Source organism: Hyperolius riggenbachi, chromosome 3 (genome assembly GCF_040937935.1).
Source record: "Hyperolius riggenbachi isolate aHypRig1 chromosome 3, aHypRig1.pri, whole genome shotgun sequence".
Taxonomy (NCBI): Eukaryota; Metazoa; Chordata; class Amphibia; order Anura; family Hyperoliidae; genus Hyperolius; species Hyperolius riggenbachi.
In genome coordinates this window covers 93,828,621-93,847,987 of record NC_090648.1, presented here as the reverse complement: position 1 = coordinate 93,847,987, position 19,367 = coordinate 93,828,621, and the positions used below count along the sequence as shown (strand labels likewise).

The 19,367-nt window shown below is 44.9% G+C and overlaps 1 protein-coding gene across 2 annotated transcripts in view; it reads left to right on the top strand.

Moving 5' to 3' along the window:
• The first annotated feature begins 1,067 nt into the window (after positions 1-1,067).
• The window catches only part of HTRA4 (HtrA serine peptidase 4), a 142,107-nt gene continuing 123,807 nt past the window's right edge, over positions 1,068-19,367 (top strand). For both annotated transcript variants that reach the window (XM_068272277.1, XM_068272276.1), the window contains exons 1-2: positions 1,068-1,261; positions 4,117-4,276. In XM_068272277.1, coding sequence (XP_068128378.1) covers positions 4,164-4,276 — 113 coding nt within the window. In that variant the 5' untranslated portion in view covers positions 1,068-1,261; positions 4,117-4,163. The remainder of the gene's footprint in view (positions 1,262-4,116; positions 4,277-19,367) is intronic.

Here is a 19,367-nt window from a genome sequence, read left to right as displayed (position 1 = left end):
TGCAAATTTGTCAGGACTGCTGATGATTGCCACTAGATCCAAGCTTAGTAAATCAATCTCATGTTCAAGCAAAGAAGCATGGCAAAGGGAGAGAAGCCCACTTGTGTTAAGGGAAAAAATAAAAAAAAAAGCAATCCCTTTAGCATAGCCCTATACATTGCCAGGACTTATGGCCAGCACTATTCTGCTTGCTGTCATTTTGGAGTGCTTGCAAATTCCGCAGGATTCCTAGTAGGTATGGCCACCCTGAGAGTGTAAAAACCTTTTGGAAATAAGTGGATTATTCCATTTGTTTATCCACTTCAGGATCACCGTTTTTTTCCCTTAAAAACCAAAACAATTTTCTTATTTCAGTGTTCCTCCCATTCATTCAGCGATAACTTTATTGTTACTTATCACACTGAAATGATCCATATATTCTTTTGCCACAAATTAGGCTTTCTTTGGGTGGTACTTTTTGCTAAGAACTATTTTATTTTATATGCATTGTAAAGGGAATAATAAGAAAAGAATAAAAGAAAAAAAAAACATTATTCCTCAGTTTTCAGCCATTATAGTTTTAAAATAAAATGTGCTTCGATACACAAAACCCACACATTTTATTTGCCCATTTGTGTCCCTTGTACAATGTATGGCAATAATATTTTATCTGGAAATAAAGGTGTATTTTTTCCATTTAGGGATTTTTAATACTATTTCACTTATTAAAATACTTTATTTGCAAACTTAACAGTAATATACCCTAAGGACATACATATTAGAAAAGTACCTAAGGTAACTATTTATGTAAAAAAAAAATAATTTTAAATTATGTCATTTTTTTCCATTTTTTTAAACAAGTGTTTTATTTTGGTTACTATGGGGCAGGGTTGGAAGGGGTTAAAAAAAAAACTAATACTAATTTTTCTATGTGAAACAGTATAGAGGTGTAATTGGGTGTATTTTTACTTTTTGACCACAAGATGGTGCTACTGAGACCGTGTTCTATTAATAGAAACGCGGAAGTGTCTGGTGTATTTTTAATGAGAGCTTGCATCTTGTTGCTGCAAGCTCACGGAAGTCACACGGTGATCGGGGTTGAGAATCAGGGGTGCAGCTAAGGTTTGGGTGGCCCCAAGCAGTCCATAACTTGAGGCCCCCCTCCATGAAAGGCAAAAAAAAAGGGTAGCCACACCACAACAAGCTGTGCTTTGAGAAAGCCACAGGACGGTGGCGAATCGCGATAGCAGCGGTGGGGGACCCGTGGAGCTACCTCTTTCCGGTAGGACTTTTCACTATACTGGTTGTTTCGCTCTTTGATCACTCTCATGTATTCTGCACTTTACTTGCTATACCTGTAGCACTGTGTGGTTTTACCTTTTCTCCTCTATACATACATTTTCACTCACTCCTTTGTGAGGTTTTTTTCTATATTGACTTTTTACTAGTGAGTTTAATGATTACTCTCATGAGGTTATGTGGTTGTTAGCCTCATTGTTTGCAATTTGATTGATGCACATTGCACATTTGCACTTTGTTTCCCCTCTTCCCCCCACCCCCCCCCTTCCCTGTTTTTCCCCTCCTTCCTCCCCCCCCCCCCCCCCCATCCCCCATCCTTCCTGGCACTATACATGCTTCCCAAAGAATCACTTTAAACTAGCCCCCCATATATTTTTTCACACCTACGGGGTGTGTCATTTGCACTTATTGCACCTTATTGTCCTCCCGGATCTCCGACAATTTGGGTTCACATGTTAATCCCCACCTGGTTTTAAATTGTATGTTTTAATTGTTTGAGGATTTATAATAAAGGATTAACTTTTTGCAACATTATTTGTGTACTGATCTGGTGCGGTTTTTGAGGTCATAGCTGTTTGTTCTTATTATTGCTTCTAGTTGGCCATGCTGCACATTTCAGTGTATTATATTACATTGAGGTAGTATTGATTGTTTTTCTTTTGGATGGTGCTCTACATGTCTTGTATGCAGTATAGATAGTGAGCTATAGGTGCAGTATAGGTAGCCAGGTACATATGGTGCCCCAGTATAGGTAGCCAGTTACATATGGTGCCCCAGTATATTTAGTGAGCTATAGGTGCAGTATAGGTAGGCATGTACATGTGGCTGCCCCCAGTATAGTGAGCTATAGGTGCAGTATAGGTAGCCAGGTACATATGGTGCCCCAGTACAGGTAGCCAGGTACATATGGTGCCCCAGTACAGGTAGCCAGGTACATATGGTGCCCCAGTATAGGTAGTGAGCTATCGGTGCAATATAGGTAGGCAGGTACATGTGGCTGCCCTTGCAACCCAATTTATCCTTTAGCACTCGGCCCCGGCTGAGAGGAATCCACCAGACACTGACTCAGATGCGATTATCAAGGATTTATTTGTGACCTAACAGTGGTCAACTGGTAAACTTTCTCAACCAGTAACTCTCAACACAAATATACACTTCCCTTGCACATCACAGGTCAAAATAATACAATCTTTTCCTCTTCACAGTCGGTGCACCGGTAAAAGCTGCGGAATACCATGATCGCCTTAGCAACCAGTCTATGCGACCATCTGAGCGCTTAGGCTTCTCTCTCTATGCGCCGTTTTAGTTCCACCATGCTAATTTCTAAGGCGAATTTTAGCCTTAGATGCCAAGTTTACCTCACACATGCAAATGCATCTACACAGTACATTACCCTCCTTTAGAGGGTTACACCCTCATTATAGATAATGAGCTATAGGTGCAGTATAAGTAGCCAGGTACATATGGTGCCCAGTAAGTCAGTAATAGGTGCAGTCATCGTCCCCCCACCCTCTTTCCTTACCTAAATCTGTTGCCTGGTCCCTCTCCTAGTAAAATCCTTGGCCCCCCTCCTGCCCGGTGCCTAATATTGTCCACATCGAATATCAGCTGTGACACTCATTGCCTCGCTGCCTGCTTGAGTGTCACTGTGTTATACTGATATGCGCTGTGGACAATATTAGCCGCCGGGCAGGAGGGGGACCCAGGATCATTACAGCACTGCGGCGGGGAGGAGGGGGGAGCCGCCAGCAGCAGAGCGAGGCCCTCCTAAGTCTGAGGTTCCAAGCGGGGGTTTGGCTCGCTTGTACACTGGCGGCGCCCCTGTTGAGAATAGTTGATTCTCATATCCCGATCACGGATGGAGGGGGCTGCTATGGTGAGATGGATGAAAACGGCGTGGGGATTGTGAACACGGCAGTAAGTTAACAGTACGCATATCTACACCCCTGATTCGCACATGAAGTATACTGAAGCTGCTGACCCTCCCTCCCAATCACCTCCCAACTTAACTGTGCTTCCTGGTCTTACCTGCCCGCCAGCACAGGTGAGACGCTACTCTGCCAAAGACTCTGCAAAGGCCCCTGGGGAGCAACAGTTAAGATGGGGGGTACACAATTGCCCCTTTTTCCTCCATGGTAGCGCCAGCCCTGGCAATAAGGGAAATCCGGGGTACAAGAACTCCAGCAGGACAAGCAGGACACTCAGAGAGTGAGGGAATGGACTAGCATAAGAAAATTCTTTATATACTAATGTCAATTTTAGTTTTTGGTTTGTTTTTGTTTTTTAAAGAAAAGTATTTATTTATGTATTTAACTTTTCTTTATCACATTTTAAAAAAAATTATTTTTTATTTTATGGTTTCATTTATGGTTTCATTTTTTTCTGTGTTGTCTAATTTCCATTTTCATATTTTTTCCTTTTTGTTAAATGTATTTTTATTTTTTTTAGTTTTCGAATACTAAATCTTGTAGACTTTTTATATGATCTGTTGATCCAAATGTGTCATACAGTATATACAACTTCTTATCGTACCTGCCTGTTCCCAGAAACAAAGTGACTTGGTCCTTTTTTATTCTGTAATTCTGGCCAGGTGTTTTAAGTGGTGCCACCTCAAGTCATTTAGCAATTAATATAGTTTGTCTGTTATGACACACAAACAATTTCCTGGCTCTGGATTTTTGGAAACACGCATATATACGCATTGCATTTTCTAACATATAACCTTTCAAGTAGTGTTAATTGAACATTACATTTCAGTGCTGTAAATGCCCAATGCAAAGACCTTTCTCATTATTCGGGTGGCAGAAACTTTTCAAAAAATGATGTATGTATTTTTAGGGTAAGAACTTTTAAGACAAGGTGAAGATCTGACTGTGACGATTTTTATGAGCCAAAATGGGGGAGGTCAGACAGGAGCAGCCAAGCACCATCCTATTAAATTTCATGTTGCCTCAAGGTCAACTTTACAATTCTTAGGCCCAACCTTTGTGGTGACAAGGTAAGAAATCCAGATCTTCTGATGGCTTCATTTGTAATAGAAACAAAAGCTAACATGGCTTTCAATGCACAGGACTGAATATAGCTTATGGGTTGAAGATAGAAAAGAAAAGGATGAAAGTTTGTGTGCAGAAGGTTGGTAGCCAAGGGGGGAATGGTGGGAGTGGTGGGAGGGAGGTGGTGGGTAAGAGTGACCAACATAGGATACATGGGAGACATGCCAACTGGTTGAAATGATCGATGAGATGAAAATTGTTACCATAATCAATTACAGTTTTATTAATGGCACAAAAATATCTTCTTATGTTTATCCTTATTGTTGCACCTGCACATTGGTGCTTATTCTGCCAGAGTGGTTTATCCTTCACTCTTAGGACATAGGGATGTTGCAAAGACATTTGGCCAAGTATTTAAACTAATAGAAAAGACTTTAGGCTTACTTGTTATAGATCTTACACAGGCCCCCAAAAAGGAGCTTACACAGGCCTCTTTTCCATGGACAGTTGGTAGTCAGTGAAAAGCCTCTTAAACTCTCACAACAGCTCACTGCTGACTGGTAACTGCTTACTGCTGCCTGGTAACTGCTTGCTGAGCACACAGTTCAACTGCCCGTGGAAATGAGCTCTACGAAATATTAGAATTATTTTTTTAACCTCTGATTAATTTTAAAAATATAAGAAGGAGCAGAAGGCCCCTAGGGGCATCAGAGTAAATAAAAGGCCGTTGCAAGCTAGAACATGTCCTGGATCTAAGGAAATATTTGACAAGCAGCTTCAGGAATTTACTATGTGGTTCCCGGACTTTGTAATCAAAGTGAGCAATTTTTTTTTTATTAAAATATTAAAGTGAAAACTCTTGTGAAATAACTAGCTATTGGAGATTTTGGTGAGGAACATTTATCCTCTGTTGAAGCAGTGTATTAAAAAAAAAGTCCATACACTGTAAAAATAAAAAGAGAGAGAGAGAATTTTATGAGGGAAAAACAATATGATAAAGAAAAAAGCAGCTTTTAATTTGAGAAGGGATATTGCAGAAAAGTGAAACTATAAGATCTGAGGCAGAGTTGATTAAGGGCTTCACCTATCACAGTGATAGGTAAACTTGACTGTCCTGCTGTTAAGGAACTGCAAGTCCCACAATGCATTGCAGGAGTCTGACAGCCACAGTCATAATTCATAAAGTCAAATGCATTGTGGAATTTGTAGTTCCTTAACAGCTGGAGAGCCTAGTTTGCCTATCACTGACCTATCAGAAGAGGTTGTCCCTTTAGGATGAAGAAAACACAAAGAAACTAAAGAAAACAGGGAAAAAAGACATTTTGGAAAAACAAAACACAAGTGGCATTGCATCCTTAGAAGTTAAAGCAGACCTGAACCCAGAACTTCCTCTCTGCTCTAAAACAATAAGCAATAGTATAATAACCTTTAAAGAAAAACATTTGTTACTGCTGATACAAATCCTGCAATAAATATGCAGTGTGTCTACTCCCTGCTTTCATGGAAGCAGACATATTAACAGCTTTTGTTTACAAATTAGCTGCTCTGACACGGCAGAGGAGACTCCTGAGCTGACACAGCTGAGAGATCAAATTATGGTGGTGATTAGTCACAGATAATACAGGGTACATTCCACTATGTTTTCCTTCTGTTCTGTGCAAGAGTTCAGCTCCACTTTAAGACACTCACCATTGCCACAAAACATAGATTGTACTATTTATCCTTGACCATGAAGGACCTAAAATCATGTCTAAACATACCACTTTATCTAATGAAATCCGAAATAGAATTGTGTCTGTAGATTTGTAAATTTCTCATATTTGGAAGTACCGTACGTAGAAGATCCCATAAAAGCATGATAAAAGCATGGGATGTTAACAATTTACTCTGTGTAAATCTAAAGCATTGCAGGATTCATGTAGGCTACCATACTGGGCATCCTACAGAAAATCATAACTGAGCGATCAATGCAGGTATGCAGCTCAATTTTTAGAGATTATAAGAAATATTTGGCTGTATGGTTCACACTTCCTTTGCCTGCCTTTTGTGGTGGCTACTATCTGTAACGATTGGTGTCAGCACACAGAGAGAATCTGATTATTGGTGATCTGCAGTATCACCAACAATACAGATGTATACCTGAATATTGATGATCTGCAGAATCACCAATAATACAAGTATGACTAACCTCTGGACACCTAATAGAGTGTAAGTGTTTGGTGCAACTGTAGGCTATCTCCCGTAGGGGGGGAGACACAGATAACTTCGACCAGAGACCACCTGAGGAGCAGGTGGCCCTTGGCTGTGCAGGAACTATCTCCTAAGAGAGGAGATAGAGATAATCTGGCAGCCAGTGATTCCCTGGTAAACTGGGAATCAGACTGTACTGCAGCCAGAGGACTCCTATGGGAGAGAGGTCCCTGGCTGTACTGCAGGAAGGACTCTCTGAGAAGCAGGAGGTCCTTGCAGCTAACTGACACTTGGTGGAATAGTGTCACGGGTAGTACAGACAGACTGAAAACTCGAGGGTTGAGTGACAGCCAGAAGGGTCGGGCAGGCCACGAGCAGATAAGGTACAAAGACAAAAGGCTGATTCGATAACCGGGTACAGGCAAGGTTGGCAACTGGTAGGCAGATAGGCAGAGGTACCGCATCAGATAGCAAGAGAAAGGTCGACAGAGCAAATGGTCATAACAGATATAAAGCACAATCCTAGTCTGAGGTGTGAGGTCCTTGGTCTCGACACCCAGGAACTAGTCTAAAGAATAACACAGTATCCTAAGCTTGGGTGTGAGGTCCTTGGTCTCAACACCCTGGAACTGGTCTAAGGTATAACACAGTAATGACACAGTAAACCTAAGCTTGGGTGTGAGGTCCTTGGTCTCAACACCCTGGAACTGGTCTAAGATATTACACAGCAATGACACAGTAATCCTAAACTTGGGTGTGAGGTCCTTGGTCTCAACACCCTGTAACTGGTCTAAGGTATAACACAGTAATGACACAGTAATCCTAAGCTTGGGTGTGAGGTCCTTGGTCTCAACACCCTGGAACTGGTCTAAGGTATAACACAGTAATGACACAGTAATCCTAAGCTTGGGTGTGAGGTCCTTGGTCTCAACACCCTGGAACTGGTCTAAGGTATAACACAGTAATGACACAGTAATCCTAAGCTTGGGTGTGAGGTCCTTGGTCTCAGCACCCAGGAACTGGTCTAAGGTATAACACAGTAATGACACAGTAATCCTAAGCTTGGGTGTGAGGTCCTTGGTCTCAACACCCTGGAACTGGTCTAAGATATAACACAGCATATAACAATAGCGTAATCTGGCTAAGTGTGAATTCCCAGGTCCACCTGGTTCTAACACACTGTAGGATCTGACTGAGGTCTGAGTGCTCACACGTAAGTATTCGCAACGGCAGACAACCAGCAACTGACAAGCAAGATCTATATATACTTGCAGTGCTGTGCAGCTCCGCCCAAGCCACTCAGCCAATCCAGAGTCCAGCTGGGATCAGCTGACCGGCCTGATCAGCTGATTCCCCTTCTGCTGGTATAAATGTCCTGTCGCCTGGTGCGCGCACGCGTAGCTCTCCATCTGTGTGCACTAGAAGGTCCAGACAAACCAGACACATGTTGTTGTGCGGAAACCGCCGTTCTGAACGCGGAGACAGCCGCCCCGCCGCCAGACCGCGTGGCGGCATCTCCGCTATTCATTACACTAACCTACCAAGCACCCTACAGTGAATTGTAAGAGCTTCAATTAATGCTGTACAAAATAATACAATTCCAGAATGTATTCCCACATTTTCCATCCCCCTATGGAATTCATCAATACACTTACTTAATATTCATTTCTCTTTTGTGGGTGCTGAATGAACTAGATTTTCCATCACACTGACATGGCTGCTATGCATATTTCAAACTTGAAATTGTACCCCTTAAATTGAAAATAGTAATATGAAACTCCAGGAAAGAGCTATTTACCGTTAATACTACACATACAAATGATTATTTTCTTGCTTTATTTTCATTTCAGGTTTGCTTTTAAGTATATCCCCACTTTCAGGAATCATCTACATATGGTTTAAATATTTGAATAAGCTGTATATCATATAATTACCTGTCACTATTCTGGATTTTTCACTATTCTGTTGTGAAACTCTGCATGCTGAAGCCACATTTTGGAGCTTTGGTGAAAGGTGGGTTCCTTCCTTTGCTCTCAGCAGTCGGTGAAAAGGGAGTGATTCCTCCATGTGCCATATATGCAGAGCCAGCGTCCCTATGGATCTGCAGGATGGATGTGAGGATCAAAAGGTTGGACTTGATGAACGCATGTTTTTTTTTCGACCTAGATATCTGAGTCACTTTTTGGCCTAACAGTTTAATAACTGCAACTGTCCTTGAAAACATGGAATTTGGGATAGGATGCAATAACAGGGTGGAGAGGTCAGAAGATGTTACAAGCTAATAAACTAGTTGATGGGGAGAATTGGAGGCTCCTGGGGGAGGTGGAAGATAGCCTGCAGATGACAAACCTGGATGAAAGAGAAACCTGGATGAAAGAGAAACCTTCTCTTAAAGAAAAACCGTGACCAATAATTGAACTTCATCCCAATCAGTAGCTGATACCCCCTTCCCCATGAGAAATCTTTTCCTTTTCTCAAAGACTACCAGGGGGCTCTGTATGGCTAATATTGTGGTGAAACCCTCCCACAAAGTGATGTCAGAACCATGGTCCTGACAGTTTCCTGACTGTGAAACTCATTGCATTGTGGGAAATAACAGATATTGTACTGTTTACAGCTGTTTCAACTGCCAAAAGCAAGAAGCATCTCCTTCCACTGACATCACCAGAAAAGATTTTACAATGGGCAAACACTGACTAAATATTTTTTACATAATTATTGTTAAAATGAAGCACTTTTTTATTACATTATTTACACTAGAGTTCCTCTTTAATGCAGTGTAGATCCTTCCTGATGACACAGGAAAAAGAGGGGAAATGTCCAGAGAGGACACCCTGTTTGAGAGACTTTAAAATGGCGATCAGAGGGTTATGGAGGTGCTCTCACAGATATACAGGGGACTGAACAGGAAAGCTGGGTGTACATTGCCCCTGAGATCAGGGTGGAAGACTGAAGTACAGGAAGAATTCAATGATTTACAATTGAAAAAATACTAATTAATGCACATAAATCTTCCATTTCCACAAGAGTGCAGGAATCGGGGTTCAAAATTCTAACAAGGTGGTACTACACACCTAGTAGATTCAGTGGCGTAGCTAAGGAGCTATGTGCCCCGGTGCAAGTTTTACAGTGCGCCGTATAAATTGTTCAGTAAAGAAAGCCCACCCCCCGAGCACTCTTTACAGAACAATTTATACGGCGCACCAAAATCTGCCAAGGACAACCATAGTGTCAGAGGTGCAAGAAGGGGATGGGGAACAGCTTGTTAATGATTAATACTATTTTCATACATAAAAGTGATTATTACCAGCACAGGACCAATAGAGAGCTAATACTGCAGTTGTGGGTGGGCCTCTTGGTGCTCCTCCGGCCCAAGGGCCCCAATGCGTTCGCTACCTCTGCACCTCCTATTGCTACGCCCCTGAGTAGATTAAGCAAAATGTTCTCAGGGGTGGATAGTAGATGCTGGAGGTGTCAGAGGGAGGAAGGGACCATGCTGCATATATTTTGGGGATGCAATATGATCAGACCCTTCTGGGAGGAGGTTAAAAGGCTTATGAGAGTAATCACGGAAATAGAACCTCTGGAGAACCCAAGCTTTTATCTCTTCCATTCCAACCAATGGAGCATTAAAAAATATAGACAGAGTCTGACTAGACATCTTACAAATGCAGCTAGAATACTAATAGGAAGGAACTGGAAGGCAGCAGGTCTCCCTGCCCTAAACGAACGGTGTAACGATTGTGGAATTCTCTCCGTGGTCAGCGCACAGGGCGTGGGCTGACACTGCGGATATCCTCCACAAGCGTATAATTTGAGAGAACCCAGCAAAAGGTGCAACGCATCTGTAGAGGGAAATTCCTGTCGGCAGATGGAGCTGTGGAGTGCAAAGGAACAGATCCTCTGCCCTGCCACAGACGCCAGACAGGAATTGTACGAAGGGAAGAAATGCAGGGCAAGATAGCCCTGAAAGAGAGAGAGCAAAGCGACAGAGGGTATGTGTGTCCACCAATCTAGTCACCACCCTGCGACGATGAACACACAACCATGAAGATCAGGTGAGAAGGCAATCGCAAGAGATGGCGATTGTTAACAGCGACACAAGACTGAATAAGCACAGAGGAGGATTGTATGTATGTCCACCAATCTAGCCACCAACCTGCGTTGGTGGACACACAACAGAGGAAACCAAGTGAGAACGCAATCGCAAGAGAAGCGATTGCGAATGAGAATGAGCACAGAGACAGAATTTATGTATGTGCATCAATCTAGTCGCCAACCCGCGACGGTGCACACACAACAGCAGAAATAAAGTAGGAACGCAATCGCGAGAGAGGCGATTGCCAGAGGTGACACAAGGCTTAAGCAAGACAGGGCACGAGAGTAGCAAAGGCACAGCAAATCATACAATGAGAAGATAAGGAAAATAACAAACGCTAACTAAACGCAAACACCGCACTTATTCGCAACAGCGAACGCGTTTACAGCGCGGTCTCCGCATGTTAAGCACAACAGAGACAAGCACGCCTAACTAACCCCCACCACACAAACACGAAACAGAGAACGGGAGCGCTTGCTTAACGGTTACCTCACCGAGCCTACAGCAAGCGTTAGTATCAGACAAGACAGACAGACGGATGGGAAGTAGGATAGGAAAGATCCACTGCTCTTTCCGCCAGACCGAGTGCGATCCAGGTAAAGTAACAGAGCTAGCAGGATCCACTGCTCTTACCGCCAGAGCGAGTGCGATCCAAGTATAGAAGCAGAGTAAGCAGGATCCACTGCTCTTTCCGCCAGAGCGAGTGCGATCCAAGCAAGACAGACAGATGAGATAGCCGGTGGCAACCGCTGCTCCAGCTATACTCCAAGAAAGCGATCAGAAGGAACCACAGCCACTACCGCTAGAGGCTAGTGCAATCCAAGTAAGACAGATAAAACAGAAGGGGCTACCAGTAACAACCGCTGCCCTGGTTAGCACCCACAGACAGACAGAACGATTTCCTGATGACCACCGTCGGCGACAGGACAATTGCAACAGAGAGACAATACAGACAAAACAGATAAGCAGGCTAACTGCACTAGAGAGGCTGCCTAGTGCAGTCTCCAGAATTACTCTAAGCTAGCTACAACAATCCAACAGGAAAGGCTGACACTCCAGGAGTGATTTAACAAACCGTTATGACCAGCGAAGCCTTCTGGTCAGCAGCAGGCTTTTATACTACCAGCCCTCCAACGAGACAGCTGGGCAATTTGCATGTATGCAAATTCCTCAGCAAAGCAACTCTGAAAGTTGCAAGATGAAGCCAGGTCTCTTTTCCAGAGACCTGCATCTCTCAGACATAAGGAATGGTCAAACAGCGGATCATTACAGTACCCCCCCCCCCCCCCCCCCCAGGGACGGATTCCAGACGTCCCTCAAAACTGGTATTTCCACAAAACTCTAACTGAAAACTCATGAAGGTCGGGACAGCCCGACAAGGCCCAATTCCAGAGTCAGTCCACCCGAAACCGACCTCATCGGAAGCAGAAGCCACCGAAACATGCCCATCAGTACTACAAGTCTCAGTGTAACACCCATCAGGACTGTAAATGCCAGAGAAGAAGCCATCGACACCCTCCAGACAATACCCACCACCTTCCAGGGAGCGCCCGAAAACACCAAACCTGCCACAATACCTGTTCGAAGTGTCCCTTTCAACACCAAAGCCACTGTTGATCCTATCCAGAGTACCAAGCAAAATTTCTCCCGGAATCCCCCAGAACCCTTTGAAGCTCCGCAGAGATCCCAATAGGCCAGAACGCTCACCAGGCTCACATGGAGAACTACCAAGAACCCCTATGTAGCCTATGATTATTCCGGATTCAGAATTACCAGGACACCCATCAAGATCAGGACTTTCAGGGACCACTTCTGGGCATGCAAGCAGGCAGGCAACATCAGAGCATGTCTCCACCGAGGAAGCATCTGAGCATGCTGGTAACCGAGGCACACTGGGGCTTTCTGGGTCACAGAGCACACCGGGGTACACCAGCACAGGAGAAACCTCAGGACATGTCGGGGAACTGCCAACTTCAGAGTCCGATACGACAAGACCAACACCAGGACCGGGCAGAAAATCATCATGAGTGGAGGTCACAGGTACTGGTCTTTCAAAAGAAGACTCGGACTCAAATTCAGAAATTTCTGTGACTGTAATATCATGATTGACTACACATGAGTGGAGCTCCACCAGAGCTGCAAAGGTAGTCAGTACAACAGCAATGCCCACTGAAGTGGGCAAAACCTCAGACGGATCTGGGGGGCAGAAGGCATCTCCTAAAGATTCTGCACCCTCTGGGAGCCAGTCGCAGACCCCCAGACCAACAGGAAAAGGCTCAGGAGCATCGTTTCCCAAGTTCTCTGACACAGAAATCACGGATTCTGAACTATCCATGTTACAGGGCAAAACATCAGATACATTTTGTGGACATAGCAAATGTCCCAGGGATGGTTCTACAATCCACTGAGACTGAATTTTATCTTCATGAACAGGATGCACGGGAATCTTTGCGGGGACACTCACTGATTCCCTAACTCTAATCTTACTGTACACAGGGTTCTGCATAGCAGTTAAACTAGACTGTAATTCCAAAATGGCAGAAAAACAGATGAGAATGGTAGCAATACCTAGATGAGCCTCTAGGGTCACCACAGGAGATTCTGACTCATCCAGAGTACAGGGTGGAGAGCTAGCACCTGCCTCTGAGCAAGAAAGGGACTCACAAATGTCAGTGCGATTGAACATCATATTGTTATTCATGGTACAGGGCAGGCTCAGAGAAAGCTTCTCTGGACAAGGCAAAGAAGCTTCAGCATCAGATTCGCAAAACCGAAGCGCTGTCTCACTCTTAGATTCGGCTAACAATGTCGAATCCGAGGAGTCAGAACGCAAAACATGCAAATCCAAAATTGCTTTAGGTTGTGAAACTGACGCTTCCATAGCGCAAACCTCCGCGATCTGCGGAGCAGACTGTAAGGCGTTCAGGACAGAAACACTGGAGCAACTGTCACTAGGCAACGGGCCCTTACAGGTGTGAACAGGGTGAGACAAAGACCCATTTGCAGAAGAAATAGCGACAACAACAGGAGAAAGTTTATTAGACATATCAATTTTACTTTTGACGCTGCATAATTTAGGAATTTTCCCCATAGCAGGATCATAGATGGAAGATCTTAAAGATCTGTTTTTAGATCGCATAAATTCAAACTGCACACAGTCAGGAGAGAATCTTTCAGGATTTGCACAGGAGTCAACCACGGTGGTACACCCATTCATTTCAGATCGCACAATGTCTCGACTCACATGCTTTACCCCAGAAAGGCAGGAACAATCATCCAATAACAATGTCTCTTTATTGGAATCAATCGATTGGTGTGTGTGCAACTCATCCAAAATCGTCTGCCATACACACATCACTGGATCCACAAAACACCTGTCACACTCATCAGAATCTATCAAAGTGTACACGGAATTTATACAAGCGTTTAGCGTCTCTGCGCTTTCTGCAATATAGAAATCGCAAAACGCCTTCTAATCCATCTCGAATTCCTCAACCAAAGCTCCAATATATCCCAAGGAGCAAATGGGGGCTCAAACAACCCGGTATCTAAGTAGCTCTCATAAGGGTTGGGGTCAGGAACATGCATAGACTTTCTTACTCCTTTAATATAGAAAATAAATCTGCCTATTAAAGGATCTACAAAAGCTTTTGATTGGGGTGATAAACCCGGAGACTGAGCAACATCATTGTCCACATCTATAGGGAGTGTTTTATTCAGATGCTTGCGATTTTTAGTTTTTCCCTTTTTAGCAACTTTGCATGTCTGCTGTTTAAATGCAAGAGAGATCTCAAGGCAGTTCTCTTGCATCTGCTTAGAACCTGAAGTGGCAACAGAAACATTGGACTGATTGTCATACTGAATGGTTTTGCACATTTCAGACTTGACAGAAATAACCTCCTTATTTGTAGTTGCTATGGGCAACGGATTTTTTGGCTGAAAAGCCGAATCAGCAGACTGGCCTGCAAGCACCCACTCATTAGCATATGGTAACGAGTGAGAGGTGTTGCATAAACTCATCTGATCAGCATCTTGCACTGCAGGAAAAAACTCATCGGTTGGAAACAGGAAAAGCTTCGGCACTGCTGTCAATCACAATTTATTGTTCCACAGTAGGCGACATGTAACTACATGCATGCATGAAAACAACATGGTGGAGACACATACCCTGAGGTGGATGGTTGTGGCGTGGTGGTGGGTGCAGAGGGAAGGAGAGCCTGACGGCCGTTTCGCGCTATGCGCTTCTACGGAGGCTGCCTCCGTAGAAGCGCATAGCGCGAAACGGCCGTCAGGCTCTCCTTCCCACTGCACCCACCACCACGCCACAACCATCCACCTCAGGGTATGTGTCTCCACCATGTTGTTTTCATGCATGCATGTAGTTACATGTCGCCTACTGTGGAACAATAAATTGTGATTGAAAGCAGTGCCAGCGCTTTTCCTCTTTCCTACCGATGCAGACACACTGCTGCCTGAGCACGCTGGAGATTCACCCATCCGTACCTGACTGTGTGGATTGAGCCATCTCCTTTCCCTCCCACCTATACAGGAGTCCACTGACTGCAGTGCCAGCGTCTTTCACACCTCTACCTCTCACAGGAAAAAACTCATAGAGACAGCCTGGCATGGGAATTCTAAGCTTACGAGAGAACACATGAGCCAGGAACCTGCAAGGGTTATGTCTCAGATTCTTGTGTCTGGCATACTCATCAACCCACACAAACAGATCCCCTTGGAAAAGATTGTAAGCAATCTGACCACTCCAAGTGGAAATATTGGTGGCCTGAAATTCAGGATTTGCCAAGAATCTGGAACATTCTGATATGAACTCATCTCTGGTTTCAGAGTCCAGTATCTTAAACCTCTTAAAGATACAGGACCCATATGCGACCAAATTGTACAAATCGGAAATCCCCTCTACACTAGGAATTTCGGTTTGGCTGGTCATACTATAACGATTGTGGAATTCTCTCCGTGGTCAGCGCACAGGACGTGCGCTGACACTGCGGAAATCCTCCACGCGTATAATTTGAGAGAACCCAGCAAAAGGTGCAACGCACCTGTAGAGGGAAATTCCTGTCGGCAGATGGAGCTGTGGAGTGCAAAGGAACAGATCCTCTGCCCTGCCACAGACGCCAGACAGGAATTGTACGAAGGGAAGAAACGCAGGGCAAGATAGTCCTGAAAGAGAGAGAGCAAAGCGACAGAGCGTATGTGTGTCCACCAATCTAGTCACCACCCTGTGACGATGAACACACAACCATGAAGATCAGGTGAGAAGGCAATCGCAAGAGATGGCGATTGCTAACAGCAACACAAGACCGAATAAGCACAGATGAGGAATGTATGCATGTCCACCAATCTAGCCGCCAACCTGCGACGGTGGACACACAACAGAGGAAACCACGTGAGAACGCAATCGCAAGAGAAGCGATTGCGAATGAGAATGAGCACAAAGACAGAATGTATGTATGTGCACCAATCTAGTCGCCAACCCGCAACGGTGCACACACAACAGCAGAAATAAAGTAGGAACGCAATCGCGAGAAAGGCGATTGCCAGAGGTGACACAAGGCTTAAGCAAGACAGAGTAGAGTGTAGCAAAGGCACAGCAAATCATAGAATGAGAAGATAAGGAGAATAACAAACGCTAACTAAACACGAACACCGCACTCATTCGCAACAGTGAACGCGTTTACAGCGCGGTCTCCGCGTGTTAAGCACAACAGAGACAAGCACGCCTAACCCCCGCCACACAAACACGAAACAGAGAACGCGAGCGCTTTCTTAACGGTTACCTCACCGAGCCTACAGCAAGCGTTCGTATCAGACAAGACAGACAGACGGACGGGAAGTAGGATAGGAAAGATCCACTGCTCTTTCTGCCAGAACGAGTGCGATCCAGGTAAAGTGACAGAGCTAGCAGGATCCACTGCTCTTACCGCCAGAGCGAGTGCGATCCAAGTATAGAAGCAGAGTTAGCAGGATCCACTGCTCTTTCCGCCAGAGCGAGTGCGATCCAAGCAAGACAGACAGATGAGATAGCCGGTGGCAACCGCTGCTCCAGCTATACTCCAAGAAAGCGATCAGAAGGATCCACAGCCGCTACCGCTAGAGGCTAGTGCAATCCAAGTAAGACAGATAAAACAGAAGGGGCTACCAGTAACAACCGCTGCCCTGGTTAGCACCCACAGACAGACAGACAGAACGTTTTCCTGACGACCACCGTTGGCGACAGGACAATCGCAACAGAGAGACAATACAGACAAAACAGATAAGCAGGCTAACTGCACTAGAGAGGCTGCCTAGTGCAGTCCCCTAGTGCAGAATTACTCTAAGCTAGCTACAACAATCCAACAGGAAAGGCTGACACTCCAGGAGTGATTTAATAAACCGTTATGACCAGCGAAGCCTTCTGGTCAGCAGCAGGCTTTTATACTGCCAGCCCTCCAACGAGACAGCTGGGCAATTTGCATGTATGCAAATTCCTCAGCAAAGCAACTCTGAAAGTTGCAAGATGAAGCCAGGTCTCTTTTCCAGAGACCTGCATCTCTCAGACATAAGGAATGGTCAAACAGCGGATCATTACAGTACCCCCCCCCCCCCTAGGGACGGATTCCAGACGTCCCTCAAAACTGGTATTTCCACAAAACTCTAACTGAAAACTCATGAAGGTCGGGACAGCCCGACAAGGCCCAATTCCAGAGTCAGTCCACCCGAAACCGACCTCATCGGAAGCAGAAGCCACCGAAACATGCCCATCAGTACTACAAGTCTCAGTGTAACACCCATCAGGACTGGGAATGCCAGAGAAGAAGCCATCGACACCCTCCAGACAATACCCACCACCTTCCAGGGAGCGCCCGAAAACACCAAACCTGCCACAATACCTGTTCGAAGTGTCCCTTTCAACACCAAAGCCACTGTTGATCCTATCCAGAGTACCAAGCAAAATTTCTCCCGGAATCTCCCAGAACCCTTTGAAGCTCCGCAGAGATCCCAAGAGGCCAGAACGCTCACCAGGCTCACATGGAGAACTACCAAGAACCCCTATGTAGCCTATGATTATTCCGGATTCAGAATTACCAGGACACCCATCAAGATCAGGACTTTCAGGGACCACTTCTGGGCATGCAAGCAGGCAGGCAACATCAGAGCATGTCTCCACCGAGGAAGCATCTGAGCATGCTGGTAACCGAGGCACACTGGGGCTTTCTGGGTCACAGAGCACACCGGGGTACACCAGCACAGGAGAAACCTCAGGACATGTCGGGGAACTGCCAACTTCAGAGTCCGATACGACAAGACCAACACCAGGACCGGGCAGAAAATCATCACGAGTGGAGGTCACAGGTACTGGTCTTTCAAAAGAAGACTCGGACTCAAATTCAGAAATTTCTGTGACTGTAATATCATGATTGACTACACATGAGTGGAGCTCCACCAGAGCTGCAAAGGTAGTCAGTACAACAGCAATGCCCACTGAAGTGGGCAAAACCTCAGATGGATCTGGGGGGCAGAAGGCATCTCCTAAAGATTCTGCACCCTCTGGGAGCCAGTCGCAGACCCCCAGACCAACAGGAAAAGGCTCAGGAGCATCGTTTCCCAAGTTCTCTGACACAGAAATCACGGATTCTGAACTATCCATGTTACAGCTGAGCAATTTGCATGTATGCAAATTCCTCCGCAAAGCAACTCTGAAAGTTGCAAGATGAAGCCAGGTCTCTTTTCCAGAGACCTGCACCTCTCAGACATAAGGAATGGTCAAACAGCTGGCTGCCTGTGCAGCCAGCTGAGCGGATCATTACAAACGGGAAGCGGAAATAATAATTATACAGCGGATGGAGGAGGTAACGGATATTATATATGAAAGAACACACCTCACCCAACAGACATGGGACAAGTGGCAGAAATTCTCAGAAACGGAGAAATATACAGTAAGATCATGTTGGGAAGAGATACATAGGTAGACACGGACAAATAGAGGGACTAAAATGAGGATGTCGGATTATTTGAGCGAAGATCTCTTTCTTTTCCATCCTATTGCCCTCTGCAGCTCATCCTGTGTCTTATATTTGTTACAATCGCTGAGATACGGTTCAGCGGAGAGGGAAATAATATCAATTTGAGGAGAGAAACAATGTACAGGATCTGCAGACAACTGGGGACATGGAAATAGGACCAGGGGAAACAGTGGTATTGAAATAAATGGCAAGGAATCCCTCCCACTGGACCCAAAGTATTAATATCTCTGGACCGTGCTGGAAGTTTTTTTTTTTTTTGTTGGGTTTGTCTGAAAACAGACATATACAGTGGGATGCGCAAGTTTGGGCAACCTTGTTAATCGTCATGATTTTCCCGTATAAATCGTTGGTTGTTACGCTAAAAAATGTCAGTTAAATATATTATATAGGAGACACACATACCGTGTTTCCCCTAAAGTAAGACATCCTCTGAGAATAAAACCTAGCAGGAATTTCAAGAATGCTTGAAATGTAAGACATCCTCCAAATGTAAGCCCTAGCAGCAGCCCTCATGACACCAGCAAGTCACGCTCAATACAAAGCCTGGATACAGGAGAGCAGCAGTATAATGTGAGTTCTACACAGTCCTATATATGTGTCAGGCAATTTGTGTTTTTGTTGGAGCCAGCCTTTCTGATCTGTTGTGGTGATAAGCAGGGCCGGGCCGAGGCAGAGGCTGGAGAGGCTCCAGCCTCAGGGCGCTGTGTAGGAGGGGGCGCACAATTCATTCAGCTGTCATTCCCAATTGCGTTTGAAGCAGGAAGAAATAAGAAAAGGGGATAC